Source organism: Mus musculus, chromosome 1, assembly GCF_000001635.26.
Source record: "Mus musculus strain C57BL/6J chromosome 1, GRCm38.p6 C57BL/6J".
NCBI lineage: Eukaryota > Metazoa > Chordata > Mammalia > Rodentia > Muridae > Mus > Mus musculus.
Window position 1 is genome coordinate 37,618,101 of NC_000067.6, and position 17,905 is coordinate 37,636,005.

A 17,905-nucleotide genomic window follows, 5' to 3' on the forward strand; every position below is an offset into this window, starting at 1 on the left:
TGTGCATGAGTACATACACAAGTTTATGTGCGTGTATGCATGTGAAGGCCAGGGATTGTCACCAAGCAAATCTCTATGCACCCTTATTTTTGAGATTGGGACACTCACCTAACCTAGAGCTCAATAATACAGCTAGACTGGCTGGCCAGTAAGCCCCAGAGGGCCTCCTTTCTGTCCCCCACCCCCAGTGCTGGGATAATAAGAAACTGGGTGCTGGGCTCAAGTCAACTCAAGTCCTCACACTTGTGTGGCAAATGCTTTAACTGGAGCCATCCCTGCAGCCCCTGAACCGCCATTGTAAAAATGTATATCCACAGCTCATTTCCAGGAATTAAAACCTCCTCCGGGGAAGAAAAGGCCTGAGTTTGTTCAATAAGACTTCTGATCTAAAGTGGACCTATTAGCAACCATGTCTCTCAAGTGGTTGAAGCCAGAACAGCATTTGGTCCTATCTGCTTGTTTTTTAGGCCCCCAGCTACAGTCCTGACATACATGGGCATGACAGACAGACGCTAAGGGGGCTCCAGGGCAGGTGTGGACCTTGTGTCCTGAGAATACCGCACCTTGTGTTTGCTTCAGGGTTACATTAGGCTTTCAGCATATAAGACCAGCTCTGTTCTTAAAACATTCATTAATCTGTTATCTGTCCTGGCTCACAGCCAGCTCCTGGTCAATATCACTGTGGGTTTTAGTGGCTTTCCATCAGTTCTGTCCAGCAGCTATGGGGCGATCTTATAACAGAAGTTATTGTGCTTGCCGGAGGCTTTATTTTGAAAGCAGGCAAGGGTTTTCCATAAAGCACATAATATAGAGCTTTGCACTAGCTCCAACCCCGAGTGAACCCACTACCCCTTCATTTCCTCTCCAGCACATAATCAAGGCCCAAAGCTCACCATTTCCCTGTTGGAGGATGTTCTCCCTGCCAAAACGCATCAGCAACCCCCAGATCAGGTGCTTCCGTGGCTCCCTGGATATATGTAGTTGGCAGGAGAAAATCCGAGTTCCCTTGATGAGACCTGGAGCTTGCTGAGCTGTGTCTCAACCAACTCAGTTTCAGGTTCAGTGACAGAAAGCAAGGTGGCGAGCAGCTGAGGAAGACACTCAACGTCCACCTCTGACCGTTCGCATGACATGCACACATGTGCACACCCACAGTAATGCAAACACATGCATAAGACACAGAAGCACACAAAAGTAGATACAAACGAGAACACAGAGCTGACAGATCATCCGGGTTCATTAGCTGCTGAACACTGGTCAGGAAGAGGAGTCTAATGCCCTGCCCACAGAGGGGGATGAGGCAGGCCTTTGCTTGAGAGCTATTTCCACAATTCAAGAAGGGCATCAAGGGACTCTGGGGGAAGTCTTGTCCCTCCCTGGCAGCTCCTTCTCATTCTCTTTACCCCTTCAGCCTCCAAGGTCCCTTGTGGTTTCCCTCCACTTGCCTTTCTGATGGTGGCCCCTCTCTCCACTCCCCAGCTCCCAGGAAGACATCCATCACTTCCAAATTTTCTTCCCCAGCCACATGTAAGGCCAAAAGGACCATCTTGTTCTCACCCTGTGACTTCCTTTCAGGTCAAGAGGCACAGCTTGACCTACCTCTGTGGCCTGGGACTTTTTGTGGTTTTAATTTCCACCCTCAACTCAGAAACTCACCTCTGCCTGACCTACAGCCTGACCTCTGCCTGACTTCTCTCAGTCCTGAAACCCCAAAGAAAGGAAGAAGAAAAGGCTGTCGAGCCAGTGAGATTGCTCAGTAGGTAAAGGTACTTGCTGCTAACCCTGAAGACCTGACTTGGGACACCCCCCAGCCCCACCCCACTCCCATGACCTATATGCTGGAAAGAACTATCTTCCAAAAGTTGTCCTTTGACCCCTACACATGCAGTGTGAGACCCCTGTCTGTAAGTGCATATATACACATATCAAATAACCCAAATGCAATGATCTCTAAAAGGACTGTCCTCTTTGGATCAATGATGGCAAAAGACGTGCCAGCAGAAGCGGGTGACAGCCTGTTCATTTTATGGGATCCAGGAAGCAAAAGAGGACAGGAAGGGACTGTGATCCCAAATTTAATTCACAGGCTTGCCTAATCTCTTCCCTGGATGCCTGTCTGCCACAGGTTCCTTTGTCTCCAAAAAGGCTCATGAGCTAGGACCAAGTCTTCAACACATGACACATGGGGCTTTGAGGGACATTCAAGACCCAAACTCTAGTAGACATGGCATTCATAAGGACCTTCACAACTCTCCTCAGAGTTGATTTTTTTTTTCAGATGCTCACCAGAGGTTCATGGAGCAAAGTCCAGGGTGGTTGGCTTTAAATGTCAACATGTCCTGAGTTAGAAACGTCTGGGGGTGGGGGTGCGGTCCTCAAGTGAGGAATTGTCTATATCAGGTTGGCCTGTGGGCAAGTTGGTGTGGGATTGTCGTACTGGCCTTAATGGATGTGGGAAGACCCACCTCAAATATGGGTGGCACCTTCTGGTAGCAGCCCAGACCAAAGGGATATAGAAATAGGATTATTCTACCTACTCTCTGGCCTTACTTCCTATAACTCATATTAACAACAACCTTAATTTTGTAAGCAAAGAAATAACACTCAGAGTTTGAGAAACTCAAGTGACTCTGGCAAGCAAATCCTTCCGATCCATGTTGCTCACGTCAGGGTAGTTGTGTGCTTCTCACAGGTCGGGGGAGGCCAGGGAGGGGGGCTGAAAGGAGGCAAAGAGATTGAGAACGAAGAACTGTTGACTCTGGCCCTAATCTAAAAAGCCTTGAGTGCCTGACCCAGGAGTTACAACTCTACTCCATGTCTGTCGAGAAGGCATGGAGATTCTCTTAGGGTAGCATTGAGGAGGGAAGGCTGAAAGAAAAAATAAATGTGAGCAGAAATGGGTTTCAAAAAAAAAAAAAAACCCAAACCAAACAAAAAACAAAACCCAGAAAAATGGTCAAGATGCACATGGGCATTCCTGCAAAGGAATCAAACTCGGCCCAGGAGACTGAAGCCAGTGCTCTGTGTGTGTGTGTGTGTGTGTGTGTGTGTGTGTGTGTGTGTGGTATGCAGTTAGTTTTTGGTTAACCTGACAGAGAAGCTAGAACCTTCTTGGAAGGGGGAACTTTCAGTTGAAAAACTGCCTCCGTCAGGTTGGCCTTGTAGGCATGTCTTTGGGGGCATTGATAGGAGAGGATCCAGAGGGTTTGGCTCTCTCTAGAGAGTGCCAGCCCTGGGCAGAGGGTCCTAGGAGTTACAAGAAAGGTGGCTGAACATGAGCCTGGAAGCTGGGCGAGAAACAGCTTTCCCTCCACGGTCTCTGCTTCAGTTCCTACTCCCAGTTCCTGCCCTGCTTGGATCCTATCTCATTTTCCTTAATGATGGGCTGTGGGCAGGATATGCAAACCCAGTAAGTTGTCCTTGGTCAAGGTGTTTTATCACAATGATACAAAGCAAACTGAACCATGAGATAACCTCTCTATCCCTTAAAAACATTACTTTGATGCAGAATATTGCCAGGTTGCAGTGGCTGGCCTCAGGCTTGCCACTGGCCTGCCTCTGCCTCCCAAGTAGTTAGAATTACAAGCACGTGACAATATACCTGGCTCACAAGAAACTTTTTCTATGGGGTGTGTGTGTGTTTTAGACGTTTTCAAAACATGACACTATCTCCTTCTAAAAATAATGCCTAATTATGGGTGTGGAAAGTTGTTTCCTGACCTGTAATTTAGACTCTGAGATGCACTGGACCAACAGGAGGAAGGAGAGTGTCTTGGAAATTGAACAAGCTGGCTAACCATAGGCAATTTTCTTCTCATGGCAAATCAGCAAATTGTGGCCCAGGTCTATAAATAAGCCTTCTTTATGCTGAGGAGTGTATTTGCATGCGCGAGCACACACACGCACACACACGAGCACACACACACACACACACACACACACACACACACACACACGGTATTGGACTTGTGTAACCACTTAACATAGCCCCTTTGGCAAACTGGGCTCCTGTGTCTGTTACAATAATCCCTACACCTCCTGCCCGCATCACTGACGGAAGGTTCCTCTTTCCCTTCAGAGGGAACACAGGGTGCGGAAGGGCAAGAAAAAAATCAGTGCAGGGGACAATGCAGCTGGAGTCGCTGGAGCAGAGATTAGAGCTGTGCACCCACCAAGGACAATTGGATACTCTTACTTTATGATCTGTAAACCTGGGCAGAGTCCCTGCCACAACAAGGTAATGAATAGCAAAACTTAATTATCTGTATCCACGCCATGATTTTCTAACATCTTCTATGGACACAGAGAACATCAGCTTATCTTTGAACCTGTGTTGATGATGTTGCCTTGAACAACATCATTGAAACCTTGTTTCATGGTTCTTTACTTCTCAAGCAAGTCTCCAAGCCTGGCTTCCTCTCTGTCCCACAGTGCAGTGCAAGTGGACTCCTGGTCTTATAAGAGCCACTTAAAAATAGCCTGGAACATTTTTAAATAAAATCTGCCATGGAAAAACTGTTGCTAAGGCCCCAATTTTCCTGTTACAGGCACAGATATGTGTGCTATGTGCTTATGTGTGCATGTCTACATGCGCACGTGCACACACATAGGACCCAACAGTTGTATAGTCTTATTTTCCATAAATAACATAAGCCAGCAATAAGCAGTCTCTTTAATTGAGTTGCAAATACCCACTTCCAACAGATTCCTTTTGATATGGAACATCATAAATAAATCAAAGAGGGATACAACTCATCTTACTTTTTCCCTGTTCATCTTAAAGAGTTTCTTTTAAAGGTTATTAAGCCAAGTCCCAAACCTAACATCATCTCCCTTGGGGGACAGGAAGTAAAGGCTGGCCTTCCTCTGACTCCAGTCATACACAGTATGAGTTCCACATGGGGCCATGCAGAGGCCTTATTAGGACAGGGGAAGAAAGTTTTCCTTGGGGAAATAAGTTAAAAAGAACTCTCACAACCCAGGAGATTAGTCCCAGAGAAAACCTGCATCAAAATTAGCACACACATTGTTGGCTTTCTGAGACATACAGTAAAAGCATTTGTATCCCCCATTTAGAACCCGGGAATAGTACACAAATTAGATTCCAGGTTGCCCTATTATGTCAACATATATGTTTTTTCTGCATTCACACAAAAGCCTGGTGTTTGACCATCTATCTTCATAATTTCTGATTCCTTTGAAATATTTATGTTTATCTATATGTAAAGGTTTATCTGCTTGTAGTGTGTGCATGTGTGAACCCAGGTGCTTGCAGAGGCCAGAGATGTCAGAAGCCCTGAAGCTGGAGTTCGGGGCAGTTAGCTGTGAGCCAGCATTAGGCTGAGAACCAAACTCCAATCCTCTTCCTGGGCAGCAAGAGCAATTAATCAATCACCGAGCCATCGCTGTGGCCCCCAACTCCTAAGACTCCATCATTTTGTTTTCCCACGCTGGTGATTGAACCCCGGGCCTGTGCAGGCAAGAGCGGCAGCCTCAGCTTCCCAACTTTCCAAATGTCAGCAGTGCTAAGAAAATTTGACCTTTTCCTCGGTTCTCTTTGTACTAAGGTCTGATTTTGCAGGTTTTGTGCCCATCCCAGCAACACAGTTTTCCCTGTGACCCATCTATTCCCAACAACAAACATCTTAGAAGGCTCTTACCAGCTCCCTGATTGGACAATTTCTCCTTCCTGGGCTCGGGAGGCAGGATGACCGGTATGAGTCTCTCAGACTCCCCAGGGCTGGTATCCAGGCCTGTGGGTGGGTATGGCAAGGTAAGGCTCGGCAGAAGTGGCTTCCTGGGCAGGGGTGGCTTGGTACCTGGCTGCTCAGGAGACCTGGTCTTTCCTTTCCCTTGCCCGTTGGGGGACCTGGAGCCTCGCAGTGCAGGAGCTGCCCCGACGTGGCTCTGTTCATCTTTGGGAAGCAGAGCCAGGCCTCCTTTCTCCAACCTGACTTCGGCGCTGTACCTCTTGATGGCTTTGGCCTCTTGGGCAGAGCTGTCTCTGTATTTAAGTGAGAGTGAGGTGGACCGCAGCTTGACTGGGAAGGGGCTCTGGTCCTCCCCATTGGCTGGCTCCTGCACAGAGGAGGCACATGGCTCAGCTTCCTGGGGGCTCTTGCCCGGTCCTGCCTGGCCGGCCCCCACATCCCCTGAGTTTTGAGGGTCACCACCCATTGTCTTCCGGTCCTGTGGCTTTGGCAGCACCTGAAGGTCGTCAAGTGCTGCCTCACTCTTCCAGGCAAGGCCACTCCGCAGCAAGGGTGCTCGGCCCCCTGCAGGCACATGTGCAGAATACTCCGGAAGGCGAGAGCCGCTGACACGGGCACGTGCCCTGCTGGAGGTCACAGAAAACCTCTTAACGCTGCTGCGCTGTGGCTCTGCACTCCGCTCGTTCTTTCTCCCCAGGGCTGTTCTCTCTGGACCTCCTGAGGTTGCAGCCTGTGTAGGCCTGGGGCGGGCGGGAGGCACAACTGCTTTGTCTTGGACTGCTGGGCCAGGCTCTTTCAGAGGAGACTCTGCAGGGGACCCACTGGTGACCAAGGCCTTGTGCTTCAGGCAGCTCTTGGGTACTGGAGGGCTTGGGGCAGGGGCTGTGGAAGACTCTGTCCCCACTCCCTCAGGCCTGGGTACCACCACCAGGGTCAGCTCCTCTTCCTTCTGGACACTTTGGTCCTGTCTCTCTGTATCTGAAGGTGTCTCCAAGTTGGTATCAGTGATAGTCTCAGGAGGTGGTGTGTCTCCCTTTGGAAGTGATGTGTCCCTATTAGGAGGCTCCATGATTCCTTTGGGTGGTGCCATGTCACCCTTGAAAGGTGACATGTCCCTCTCTGGGGGTGCCATGATCCTCTTGGGAGGTGCCACATCTCCCTCAGAAGGTGACAAGTCTCTTTCTGGGGGTGCCATGATCTTCTTGGGAGGTGCCACATCTCCTTCGGGAGGTGACATGTCTCTCTCTGGGGGTGCCATGATCTTCTTGGGAGGTGCCACATCTCCCTCGGAAGGTGACATGTCTCTCTCTGGGGGTGCCATGATCTTCTTGGGAGGTGCCACATCTCCCTCGGGAGGTGACATGTCTCTCTCTGGGGGTGCCATGATCTTCTTGGGAGGTGCCACATCTCCCTCGGGAGGTGACATGTCTCTCTCTGGGGGTGCCATGATCTTCTTGGGAGGTGCCACATCTCCCTCGGGAGGTGACATGTCTCTCTCTGGGGGTGCCATGATCCTCTTGGGAGGTGCCACATCTCCCTCAGAAGGTAACATGTCTCTCTCTGGAGGTGCTATGATCCTCTTGGGAGGTGCCATGTTGTCCTTGGAAGGTGACATGTCTCTCTCGGGAGGTTCCATGACACCCTTGTGAGGTGTTGTGTTTCCTTCAGGAGGTATGCTACCCCCTCCAGGGAATGCCATGTGTCTTTCAGAAAATGCTGGGTCTCCCTCAGGAGGTGCAGAGCCCTCCTTGGAAGGTCCCATGTCCCTCTCAGGGACATCAGTAGATAGAGGGGTTTCTGCAACTCCAGAACCACAAGGAGCCTCCTCTGATGTACTCTCCACTAGGGGACACAGGCCTCCAGGGGACAGCTCTTCCTTCTGGCTCTTACTATGGAGAATATGGTTTGGAGAACTTTCTGGCAGAGATGGGGACTCCAAGCTTGGGACTGAGACCACCATGGGCTCAGTAACTTCTGGCGTAGCTGGAAGGCTTGAGGGTTCATCTCTAGGACAGCCTCCCTCCTCCATGCTGGCACTGACTGCCATGCTGTGCTGTAGGCGAGCACGCCTGGCACAGGCCCCCCCAGGTGACAGAAAGGTTGCAGGTCCCCCAAACTCAGGCCTTCTGCCTGGTATCAAATCCCGCTGCCTAGCGTCCGGGGTTTCTTCCATGCTGACATGAAGCAATGGCTTCTCCTCATAGTCTTCCTCATCTAGGGTCCACGACAGGTCACTCAGGCACTCAGACTGCGCCCTCTAGGAGAGAAACAGAGGTGAGAGATATCATCGAGGCAACAAGTGTTAGACAACCTGGCCCGTCCTCGCCTCCTCGAGGGCTAAAGTGGTTCAGGCGACACAGTCGTCCTCAAAGGGCTGCTGCTGAAGTGGATATAGGGCTGCTGCTGAAGTGGATATCTGCATGCTCTTCAGCTGCCCTTATGAGTTTACACGGAGCCTTGGTCACAAATGCAGCTGACCCACGGCCCCTGGTAGCACCTCAACCTAAATGCAACTCATGCAGCCAGGTATGTTACTGCACACTTTTAATCCCAGCACTAGAGAGGCAGAAAGCAATATAAATATGTAAATGTATATGTGTATGTATGTATGTCAAGCTCTAGGGCAGCTAGAGTTACATGTAGTGAGATCCTGTCTTTAAAAAAAAAAAAAAAAAAAAAAAAAGAACCAAGCAAAAAAACCAGCAACTCATATGTCCAAATGGGTGCCCGTCTATAGCCAAATAGAGACCCGAGGACCAAGAAGGAGCAGCTATCTGCCTTGTGTTGTGTTCTCTGATCATTTTGTTTTACCCTAGATGTATCTGAGTGGGGAAAGGCTTGTTATTATCTCTTTGTACTTGGAGAGCCTGCAGTCCAAAGGCATGGAAGTTTTGGTCAAGACTGAGCTAACTTACGCTGGCAGGTATTCCTAGGTGAACAGGCACTCTCTGATCCTGGGCTCAGCACCAAGACCCACAGCACTGCTCTCCGGAGACATGCCCTCATTGAAAATGCTCATGACATTGGACCTTGGGCATCAGTTAGGGCGTTGCATTAAACAGTGCTCTGTTGTTCTGTGTCCTATGGCAGGAAAGGTGACCCTGGGCATGTTAGAGTTGGTTCCTGTTGCTGATGTTTGTGATGCTGGGGACCAAACCCAGTGCCTTGTACAGCAAGGCACATGCTCTAACCCCGAGCAACATGCCCAGCTGTAATTTTTAAACATTTTCTAGCTGGCATCTGCTTGCTAAAGTCTGGGATGTTTGTGACCATACCTAAGCTAAGTTTTGCCAAAATTCACAATTCTCTTCTCTTGGATTTCAAAAGAAGTTGTTGGAAGAAGTCTATACAAGGTTTGGTTTGGTTTGCAAAAGCTGCAGGTTCTTGCTACTGCTACCAGCAGCTCCAAGAGGTAACCATGCGGGATAAACCAGGATGAAGGCTGGCATGGAGGTTTGCTCTCCAGAGGGAGTACTTGGACGCTGAGTAGAGCCCAAAGGGTAGAAAAACAATTTCTGAATGGCCTAGTACCTCTGGCCAACTGCAGCAGGAAGGAGCTCAACCTCTCCATCACAGCCAGGACACAGGATCACTGTGTCCACTTCATCTAGATAATCTCCTGGGCATTTCCTCCTGTGGGGGCATTGAAATGGTTTGGCACTCTGGAACCAGAAATGCTTAGCTTGTACCAAGATGTAGAATCAGTCTAGGCTAGCGTTATCCCTGCCCCTGCGTCATTAGGAAGTACCCGGTACAACATACAGTAATCCCCGGGAAGATGAAGCTGCCAAGCCATGAGCAGCACAGCACAGAGGGCTGAGGGGAGGTCGTCTCTGTCCGAGCTCTGGGTCATAACCTTTGGCAGCTCTTCCAGTCACCAGACTAGAACTCCCATTTGCCAAACAGACAACTCACTCTCTTCAGGAAGTTCCTGAAACACAAGTGGGCCCTGCCATTTGTCTGCACTTTAGCTTGTCATGAAATCTTCAACACTGTGATTGTGTCTTGAGAGGAGGATAGGGAAGGTTGTTACTCTGTAAGTCCTCAGTGTGAGCCATTGTCCTTGGCACGCTTGCCCAGCCCTCCACCCCCACCTTCTCTAGAGCTGAGGGATCTAAGCCCCGTCAGGGTAAAAGGAGTCCAGGAATAGATGGTGTCAGGCTTGGCACACGATACTGTGGATTCTTGGTGTTTGTGGAATGAACATATCCATGCAAGTATTAATGTCTAAGGAGGGTGTTTATGCAAGGGAGACATGTCCCATTCAAGGTGCAAAAGATGAGCAAACTAGCATCTGCAGTGTGATCTTACCCACCATGGAGGTGCTCAGAAGGGCTATCAGGCAGCAGGTAAGACTGTCATGTCTGCCCACCCCATCCCTCCACTGAGGAGGAAGGCCGATTACCGAAGACAGCCGCCTCAGTTTACTTGATCGCTGGTTGCGGGGCTTCACCAGGAGTTTGTGTTTAGCTGCAGAGTTGTCCAGGCAGGAAGAGAATTCTGGAGGGTGGCTGAAGTCAACCACAGGAGCTAGGCTACCATCCAAGGTCCGAGACGAGATGGAGGCATCGCTCATGTGGTCGGGAGACTGTGGCCGGGACGAGGACACTAGGATCTTCGTGTCACAAGGGACAAACACACCAAGCATTAATTTAGTGACAAGGATGGAGACTGCTATCCTACCAGCTCCCCTTTGGTGTGCGTCTGGGCTCTCTAGCCTGTACCTGGAGCAGAGTATTTTCAATTGGGGAATTTCAGTTGGGGAATGTTTAAGACTATCGCTTTAGAGCAAATGACTGGGAGGTCAAAGGGTGGGGACAACCCTGAGGCCACTCCTCTTCACAGGAAGACTTTCCATAGCTACTTTAACCAACAAAACAGACTAGCCCAGTGTCTCTAGGGGTGGAGGAACCTGCTGTTTTTGTCAAGCTTGGCATGTGGCCCAGCAGTGAGACATCAGGGTTCAGGTCACAGGAAGCATGGAGCCCCCTGTCAGCCTCTTATCTGGCAAACTTTGTTCATTGGAAAGGGTCTTTACAGCCTCACGAGGAGTCTGGCTTTCGGCTACCATATGGTGAGCTACAGGCATGTTACTAGTTTACACCTCAGCGGGGAGGAACTAGCAGTCAGCAGTGAGCAAATGCGTTGCCAGGTGACAGAAGGAAGACTGAGAGAATACCCTAAGATGCCTGCCCCACTGAATACAGTGAGCCTCTTCTTGGAGTGGGTGTCGGCAGGCTGTCCTGCAAAGCACAGATGCTATGCTATAGTGCATGCAGCTCAGGTGTGTGATGTCTTAGTCAGGGTTTCTATTGTGGCAACGAACCATCACCAAAAGCAAGTTGGGGAGGGGAGGGTTTATTTGGCTAATGCTTCCACAGCTAATTATCAAAGGAAGTCAGTTCAGGAACTCAAATGGGGGCAGGAACTTGGAGGCAGGAGCTGATGCAGAGGCCAGGGAGGGGTGCTGCTTACTGGGTTGCTCCTCATGGCTTGCACAGTCTGCTTTCTTATAGAACCCAGGACGACCAGCCCAGGGATGGCACCACCCACAATGGGCTGGGCCCTCCCCCATTGATCACTAATTGAGAAAATGCTTTACAGCTGGATCTCATGGAGGCATTTCCTCAACTGAGGCTCCTTCCTCTCTGATGACTCTAGCTTGTGTCAAGTTGACACAAAACCAACTAGTACAAAAGAGAGAGAATCTGGGATCCATCCTCTAGGTTCCAAGAACAACCCACCATCTCTAAACAACCATGCAAACAAAGATAATAATAATAATTATTATCTGCATGTCTCTATTGGAACACTGGACCTAAATATTAGTGTCCGGTTAACATTTTTGTTTGTTTGCTTTTTGAGCTAAAGTCTCTCTATGTAGCCCTGGTTGTCCTGGAACTCAGTCTATAGACCAGGCTGGCCTTGAACTCACAGAGCTCCATCTGCCTCCTCCTGGAATGAAAGCCGTGCACCCACCATTCCCAAACGTTGGCTTCCCACGATGAAAGCAGATTTGGTATACTACCCAATAACTGGTACAACCTCAGAGTTCATCTTAAAATAAAAAGTCAGAACCATTGGAATAAAAAAGTTAGGTAAGTGTGGCCCCTGCACAAGTGACCCCCACTTGGCTAATTAAAATTTGTGCACTGCAGTGGTGATCGGGTTTGGAGTTGAACTCTGTCTTCAACAAATGAAGCTGCTCCCCGAAACCCCACCCCGCCCCACCCAATGCAGCCAATTGCAGATAGAACCAGCTACTGTAAGTCAGAGACTGGAGTCCAAGGCTCAAGAGATAGAGGAAGGAGGGTAAAGTCAAAAATGAACCAGCAGGTAGCTCCTCACAGGTATCGCCTCACAAACAGAGCCTGACACACAGCCATATCTAATTCTGAAAAGGGACAATGCAATTGTACACAAGAGTGTTTTAAGTTGCTAACGGGCATAGTTTTATTCCACAGAGTAAGGCAACCTTCCCCATCATCCAGGCCTTCTTGAAGTTGGAGAGCAGGTGTGGGTTGGTAGCCTCTGGCCCCAGAGCCTACTCTTACTGTGACCAGAGATAGGTTTCCCTGAGGCCAGATTCTGGGAGTCATACTCTAGGCAGCTCCATGGGAGTTGCCAACCCCTAGAGCTGACTTAAAATCAGCCACACCACAGTCCTGATTTTCCATTACTAATATTCTGGGTGCTCACAACTACAAGAAAGAACAAGCTCGTGTCTGGGAAGAGGGAACTCTATGTACCTAAGTTGAGTGGTTACCGAATACAATTCCAAACAGCCCAGAAGTGGTAACTCTACAGTTACATTGTAAACAACGCCCTGGCAGGGCCAGGGTTGAACGGGATCCAAGGATGCCCAGCTATCAAACACCAACTCTGTTTTTACTTGTTTTTCAAGGATCAATATCATTTGGATCATTCCCATTTGCCCTTCGCTTGGCTTACTAATATGGAGAAAATGGCCATCCTGTTTGTCTTCTATATATGTGTACATTAACATTCTTACCACAAACAAAAGTAGCCCATGAACATGCTGGGGTGTTTCTTTGTGAAATGGAGTCTATGGGGGTACAACAGTTGGGATCACTTCCTGCAGTGGCTGAGGTCAGACACTGCTGGTCAGACTCCCTGGGCTGCCTTTACCCTGAGGGCTTCATGTGACTCGCCCAAACCAACAGGTTTCTGCGGTCAGGACTCAGGAACAGGGCTGAATATAATTCAGTGTTTACTCTTCTCTTTGTGCTCTGGCCACTGCCATGGGAGGGGAGATGCAGAGGAGAGGGAGCCCCTGCCCTTCTTTTCTGGGTCTGGGCATCTGCTCAGACAAGAAAGATAAGGCACAGAGCAGATGGCATCAGACTGACCACACAACCGCACAAAACGGCAGCGCAGTCTCCCTCACTCAAGAGACCTTGCTGGAAGACATGGAGGGTCCTCCAGAGTTCTATCAATGCTTAGTGTCAGGAGTGGATGGAAATATTCAAGGGCACAGACTGTACTCGCCTTTATAGTTGTGCCTGGACCCACATCGTGCAGCAGGGACATCTCTGGGGGGCTGCGGGGCAGTCCGTCATCCTCAGAACTCATGCCGGTTTCCTCTGCCCGCTTGATAGGAAGGCCTCCTGGAGGCGGTGGCCCCATCTTCACGTTACATTGTATCTTTAACTAGATTGAGGGAATAGTAACCATTCTTAGTGTTTTCATCAACAATAGCTAGCAACAAATCTTCCTGCTCTGATTCATTCATTCAGGAAATAACTTCAGCACCCTAGCACAGTGCCCTGACCTGAATGTCTGTCCCCAGCTCCCTCACCACTGTCCTTATTCTTTAGGCAGTCACCAACAGTGAGTCAGAATGTGACTAACTTGCATGCCTGAGACCCGTGAAGAACCTGTGACCCGACTTTCAACTGTATAAAATGCTAAGCTGAGATCACTTAGAAACTTCTAGATTAACACTGGACAGACACCCAGTGAGAGTGCCAAGCGAACCCTTACCTGCAAAGCCTTGATCCGGTCGCACACATTTTCTTGGGAGAACACCCGCACGGGCCGAGCAGGGTCCTGTCCCGATTCAGGAAAGAAAATACTGTCGTGGGAGAGGGCCCGGCTGCCCATAGTACCCCTGGACTCCCTAGGATAAAAAGAGCCACTGTGAGCTTCCACCACCTCCATCTGCCCCTGATCCTAGGGACTCAGAGTGAGAGAAGGGATAAATTAATGTGATCCCCCCAAAGCCCTCTGTCACACACAGTTAGCAGTTGCTTCTCTGTCCCTTTCACCGTCAAACACTAGTCAGAACCTACAAAAGGGGCATTTTCCTAAGAGATGTGAAGCTTGTGGATTATTTTGATTAGTGGAAAAAAACCGAAAGTTTGGAGGCGTGAGGTCCGAGTCACTAGCCTGTGGAGAGGAAAGTCTGGTGCTGGCTGGGTCCTGTGGGAATCTGTCTCAGGTGCCCTGGGAATGTGAGGCTGTGGGCTGAGGGCTAAGCTAACGTGGGGCCCATAAGCTGGAGGCTGGAGGCACAGCAGCATCTCCCCAAGATGGTCCAGACCATAGACACAAGAACTGCAGGCCTGTAGAGATGCTCTCTGCATGGATGATCTGGCATGGTTTGTGTATCCCACAACTGTGCTGTGACCGGAAGAGTGGAAGCCCGGCTGACGTCTAAGGACCTGACTCAAAGAAAGTCCCAGGACATTCATAAAATGCTCTCAGAGGATATGGGAATTAGCCGTCAGAACTCCCTAGCCTGCTGAATAATAGGTGGAAGGAGGTGGCTGAGACATTCAGTTAAGGAAGGAAAGCGGCCTCTGCATGCACTGGACATCTTGTGTGCACCAGCCCCACCCTGTCCTCCTTGGGCATCCTGTCTTCTATGAGGCACTGGGGACTTGAAGGTGTGGCCTGTCCTACTGCATATCCAACTGTGTTGTAATACTATATGTATGTGTGCATTGTGTGTGTGTGTGTGCGTGCGCGCACTCACCAGGAAAGTATTCTTCCATTGAGCATCCCAGCTCAATGGTGTTTCCTTTCTAGCCTGCAAGTGGAAATCCAGAGTGCCTGGAAGGGTGTATCTTCACAGACACTCAGAAGGACTCAGCCCACAGAGCACACGCTCCAAATGCCAAGGACATGCATGCACTTAGATTTTCTTCCTACAGTCAACAGCCTGGGTCCACCCTCTGGAATCCCTAACTACTGCCCAAACATCTCCAGTCCAGGTGTAACTGGCGTGTGCTTACCAGAACACACGGGACAGAAGAATGTGGCACATCAGTTGGGCAGAGCAGTGGGAACATGCAGACATGCTGAGCAAGTACTATGCCTGCTAATGGTTTTTAAAATAAAAACTGATACAGTGGCAGATACACGAATGTGGTTTAAGTGGGAAGGAAAGAACTGGATAGGGAGACAGTGTGAAAGGTAACAACAGTTACAATTTTGTCTTTGGAAATATACAGTGTGTTACCCAACAAGACACAAAGTCCATCCAAGAGGGAAATCTCTAAGACTAGGGGGGGAAAGCCTAATTTTACAGCAGACACAATGGCATATCATGGCACAGTACTGGGGAGTGAGAGGCAGGAGGATCGCTGTGGAAATGGGGAAAGAGAAGTCACTGTTACAGGAAGAAAGCAGAAAGCAATTTCATCACAAGCCAAGCTTTTCCGTGTAACAGGAAACAGGATACAGGGAAATAAAGCAAGAAGTTTCATCTCCCCTGGAATGAAACTGCTCAGAATTCTCTCAGAAATAAACCTATTTCCTAGTCCTACCCAGTAGTGGTCTAGAAGACACTATAGCTGAGTAGCCATCCTGGCCACCACACCCATGCCGTGATCTCCAAGGCAAGTTCTCTCTGACAGGAAGGAAACACAGCTTGTGAAAAAGATCCAAGCCAGGAAGCATACAGCACTGAACTGGGACGTCTCCCTGTGCAGGAAAGCAAGGAACCTTTCAGCAATGGCTGGGCTCACGACCAAAGAGAGGGAAGCTAATCAGAAGGAAGTCTTCACATCGCAAGATGAGACAATGAATAAAGACTGTTATGGACTAAGGCACACCAAATATATTCGAAATCAGAGTGTTTGGGGTCGATGTGTATGGAGCTGGGTTGGTAGAGTGCCCAGCTAATATGCACAAAGCCCAATGTTCCTTCTGGAGTACCGCATGGGATTGGGTGTGGTGGCTTACACTTATAATCCCAACACTCTGAAGATGGAGGGATGGTTGAAGTGCAGGGTTGTCCTTGACTATACAGTGAATTTGAGGCCAGTCTAGGTTACATAGAATTCTGTGTAAATAAAGCAAAATTTAAAAAATTTAAAAAATACAATGTTCACAATGATCTTTTAGAGGGAAAAAAAAACTTTTTTTTTTTTTTTTGGTCACAGTTAGGTGTGGCAGTGTCAGGGACTACTCTGGGAGCAGACACCACTCGAACACCAACCAAGCATTAGTTTGTTTTCCCTGAACAGCTTGTACTTCAGGCTCTCATGAAGTTGACAAAGGAAAGCTATTTTAAAAAAAATTTTAGATTTATTTAATTTACACACATGTGAGGGTTTGCCTACATAGATGGATAGCACATGCATGCCTGGTGCCTGAGGAGATCAGAGGACATCGGATCTCTTGGAACTGAAGTTACAGATGGCTATGAGCCACCATGAAGGTGTTAGGAACTGAACCCAGATCTTCTTCAAGAGTAACAAGTGCTCTTAACTGCTGAGCCATCTCTCCTGCTCCTGATAAAGGAAAGTTCTTCATAGAAGAAACCCAGCAATGTGTAAAATGAACAGAGGAATTAGAAACCCACAGTTTTTGCACTGAGGAAATGGACCATCTACATGTTAAGGGCATCAGATACAAACCGGGGAGTAATGACAGCGACCACTCAGGATTAAGATTGATAGAATAGGGCTGGGGAGATAGGTGGTCTGCTCTTCCAGGGGTCCTGAGTTCAATCCCTAGCAAACACATGGTGCTCACGACCATCTGTAATGGGATCTGGTGCCCCCTTCTGGCCTGCAGGTGTACATGCAGGCAGAACACAGTACAGAATAAATAAATCTGCCTTTTGATACAGGGGCAGGCCACACATCTCTCCAAGCTCAACGTCTAGGCCTTTAGAGCAGCAGTTCTCAACCTTCCTAACCCTGAGATGTTTTAATACATTGTGGTATTCCCCAATTGTAAAATTATTTTTTGTTGCTACTTCACAACTGTAATTTTGCTACTGTTATGAATTACAATGTGAATATCTGATATGCAGGATATCTGCTATGTGACGCCCAAAGGGGTAGAGCCCCACAGGTTGAGAACCGATCATCTAGATCACTATGAGCCAATATAGAATCAGGAGAACAAAGGCTGTAGCTCCAGTGTACTGAGGGCAGATGCAGAGAGCAGGGTGTTCTGTAGGCAAAGGGACCCAGGGGGCTGTCACTGACGAAGCCAGCACCAGGACACCCCAGCACAGGCCATCTGCCTGTGACCTTGCAGAAGTTGCTGCAGAGTCTGATGACAGATTCTCACAGAAACTAAAGAAACTGTCTGTTCGTCAGTGTTGACCTGGAAAAAGTCATCGTTCCCTCTAGAACCTCATTGTACCGGGTCTCTAATCACCTTTAAATTTTAAATTTTTTCTTTCTCTTTTTTGTTTGTTTTTTTTTGTTGTTTTGTTTTGTTTTGTTTTTTGAGACAGGTTTTCTCTGTGTAGCCCCGGCTGTCCTGGAACTCACTTTGTAGACCAGGCTGGCCTTGAACTCAGAAATTCGCCTGCCTCTGCCTCCCGAGTGCTGGGATTAAAGGCATGCGCCACCAAGCCCGGCTAAATTTTTTCTTTTTTCTTTTATCCTGAATCAATCATTCAATCTCTCTCTCTCTCTCTCTCTCTCTCTCTCTCTCTCTCTCTCTCTCTCTCTCTCTCACACACACACACACACACACACACACACACACACACACACACACACGGTGGTGGTGGGGTGCACGAGAGCACAGGTGCCTGTAATTACAGTCCGGCGCTGGAGTTAGACAGCTGTGAGCCACCTGGTGTAGGTGCTGAGAACTGAACTCAGGCACTCTGTAGAAGGGTGTGCAATCCTAACTGCTGAGCTGTCTGTCTCTCCACCGGCACCCCCACCATCTTTCTTTCATTAACTAACGTCAATCATGTT

At 48.8% G+C, this 17,905-nt stretch overlaps 1 protein-coding gene across 6 annotated transcripts in view; it reads right to left on the reverse strand.

Moving 5' to 3' along the window:
• The window catches only part of Cracdl (capping protein inhibiting regulator of actin like), a 108,414-nt gene that overhangs the window by 6,425 nt on the left and 84,084 nt on the right, over window positions 1–17,905 (reverse strand). For all 6 annotated transcript variants that reach the window (NM_028096.1, XM_006496295.4, XM_006496296.4 and 3 more), the window contains 4 exons: window positions 13,716–13,851; window positions 13,221–13,382; window positions 10,117–10,326; window positions 5,661–7,968 (listed from right to left, as the gene is read on the reverse strand). In NM_028096.1, the coding sequence (NP_082372.1) occupies window positions 5,661–7,968; window positions 10,117–10,326; window positions 13,221–13,382; window positions 13,716–13,851 (2,816 nt within the window). The remainder of the gene's footprint in view (window positions 1–5,660; window positions 7,969–10,116; window positions 10,327–13,220; window positions 13,383–13,715; window positions 13,852–17,905) is intronic.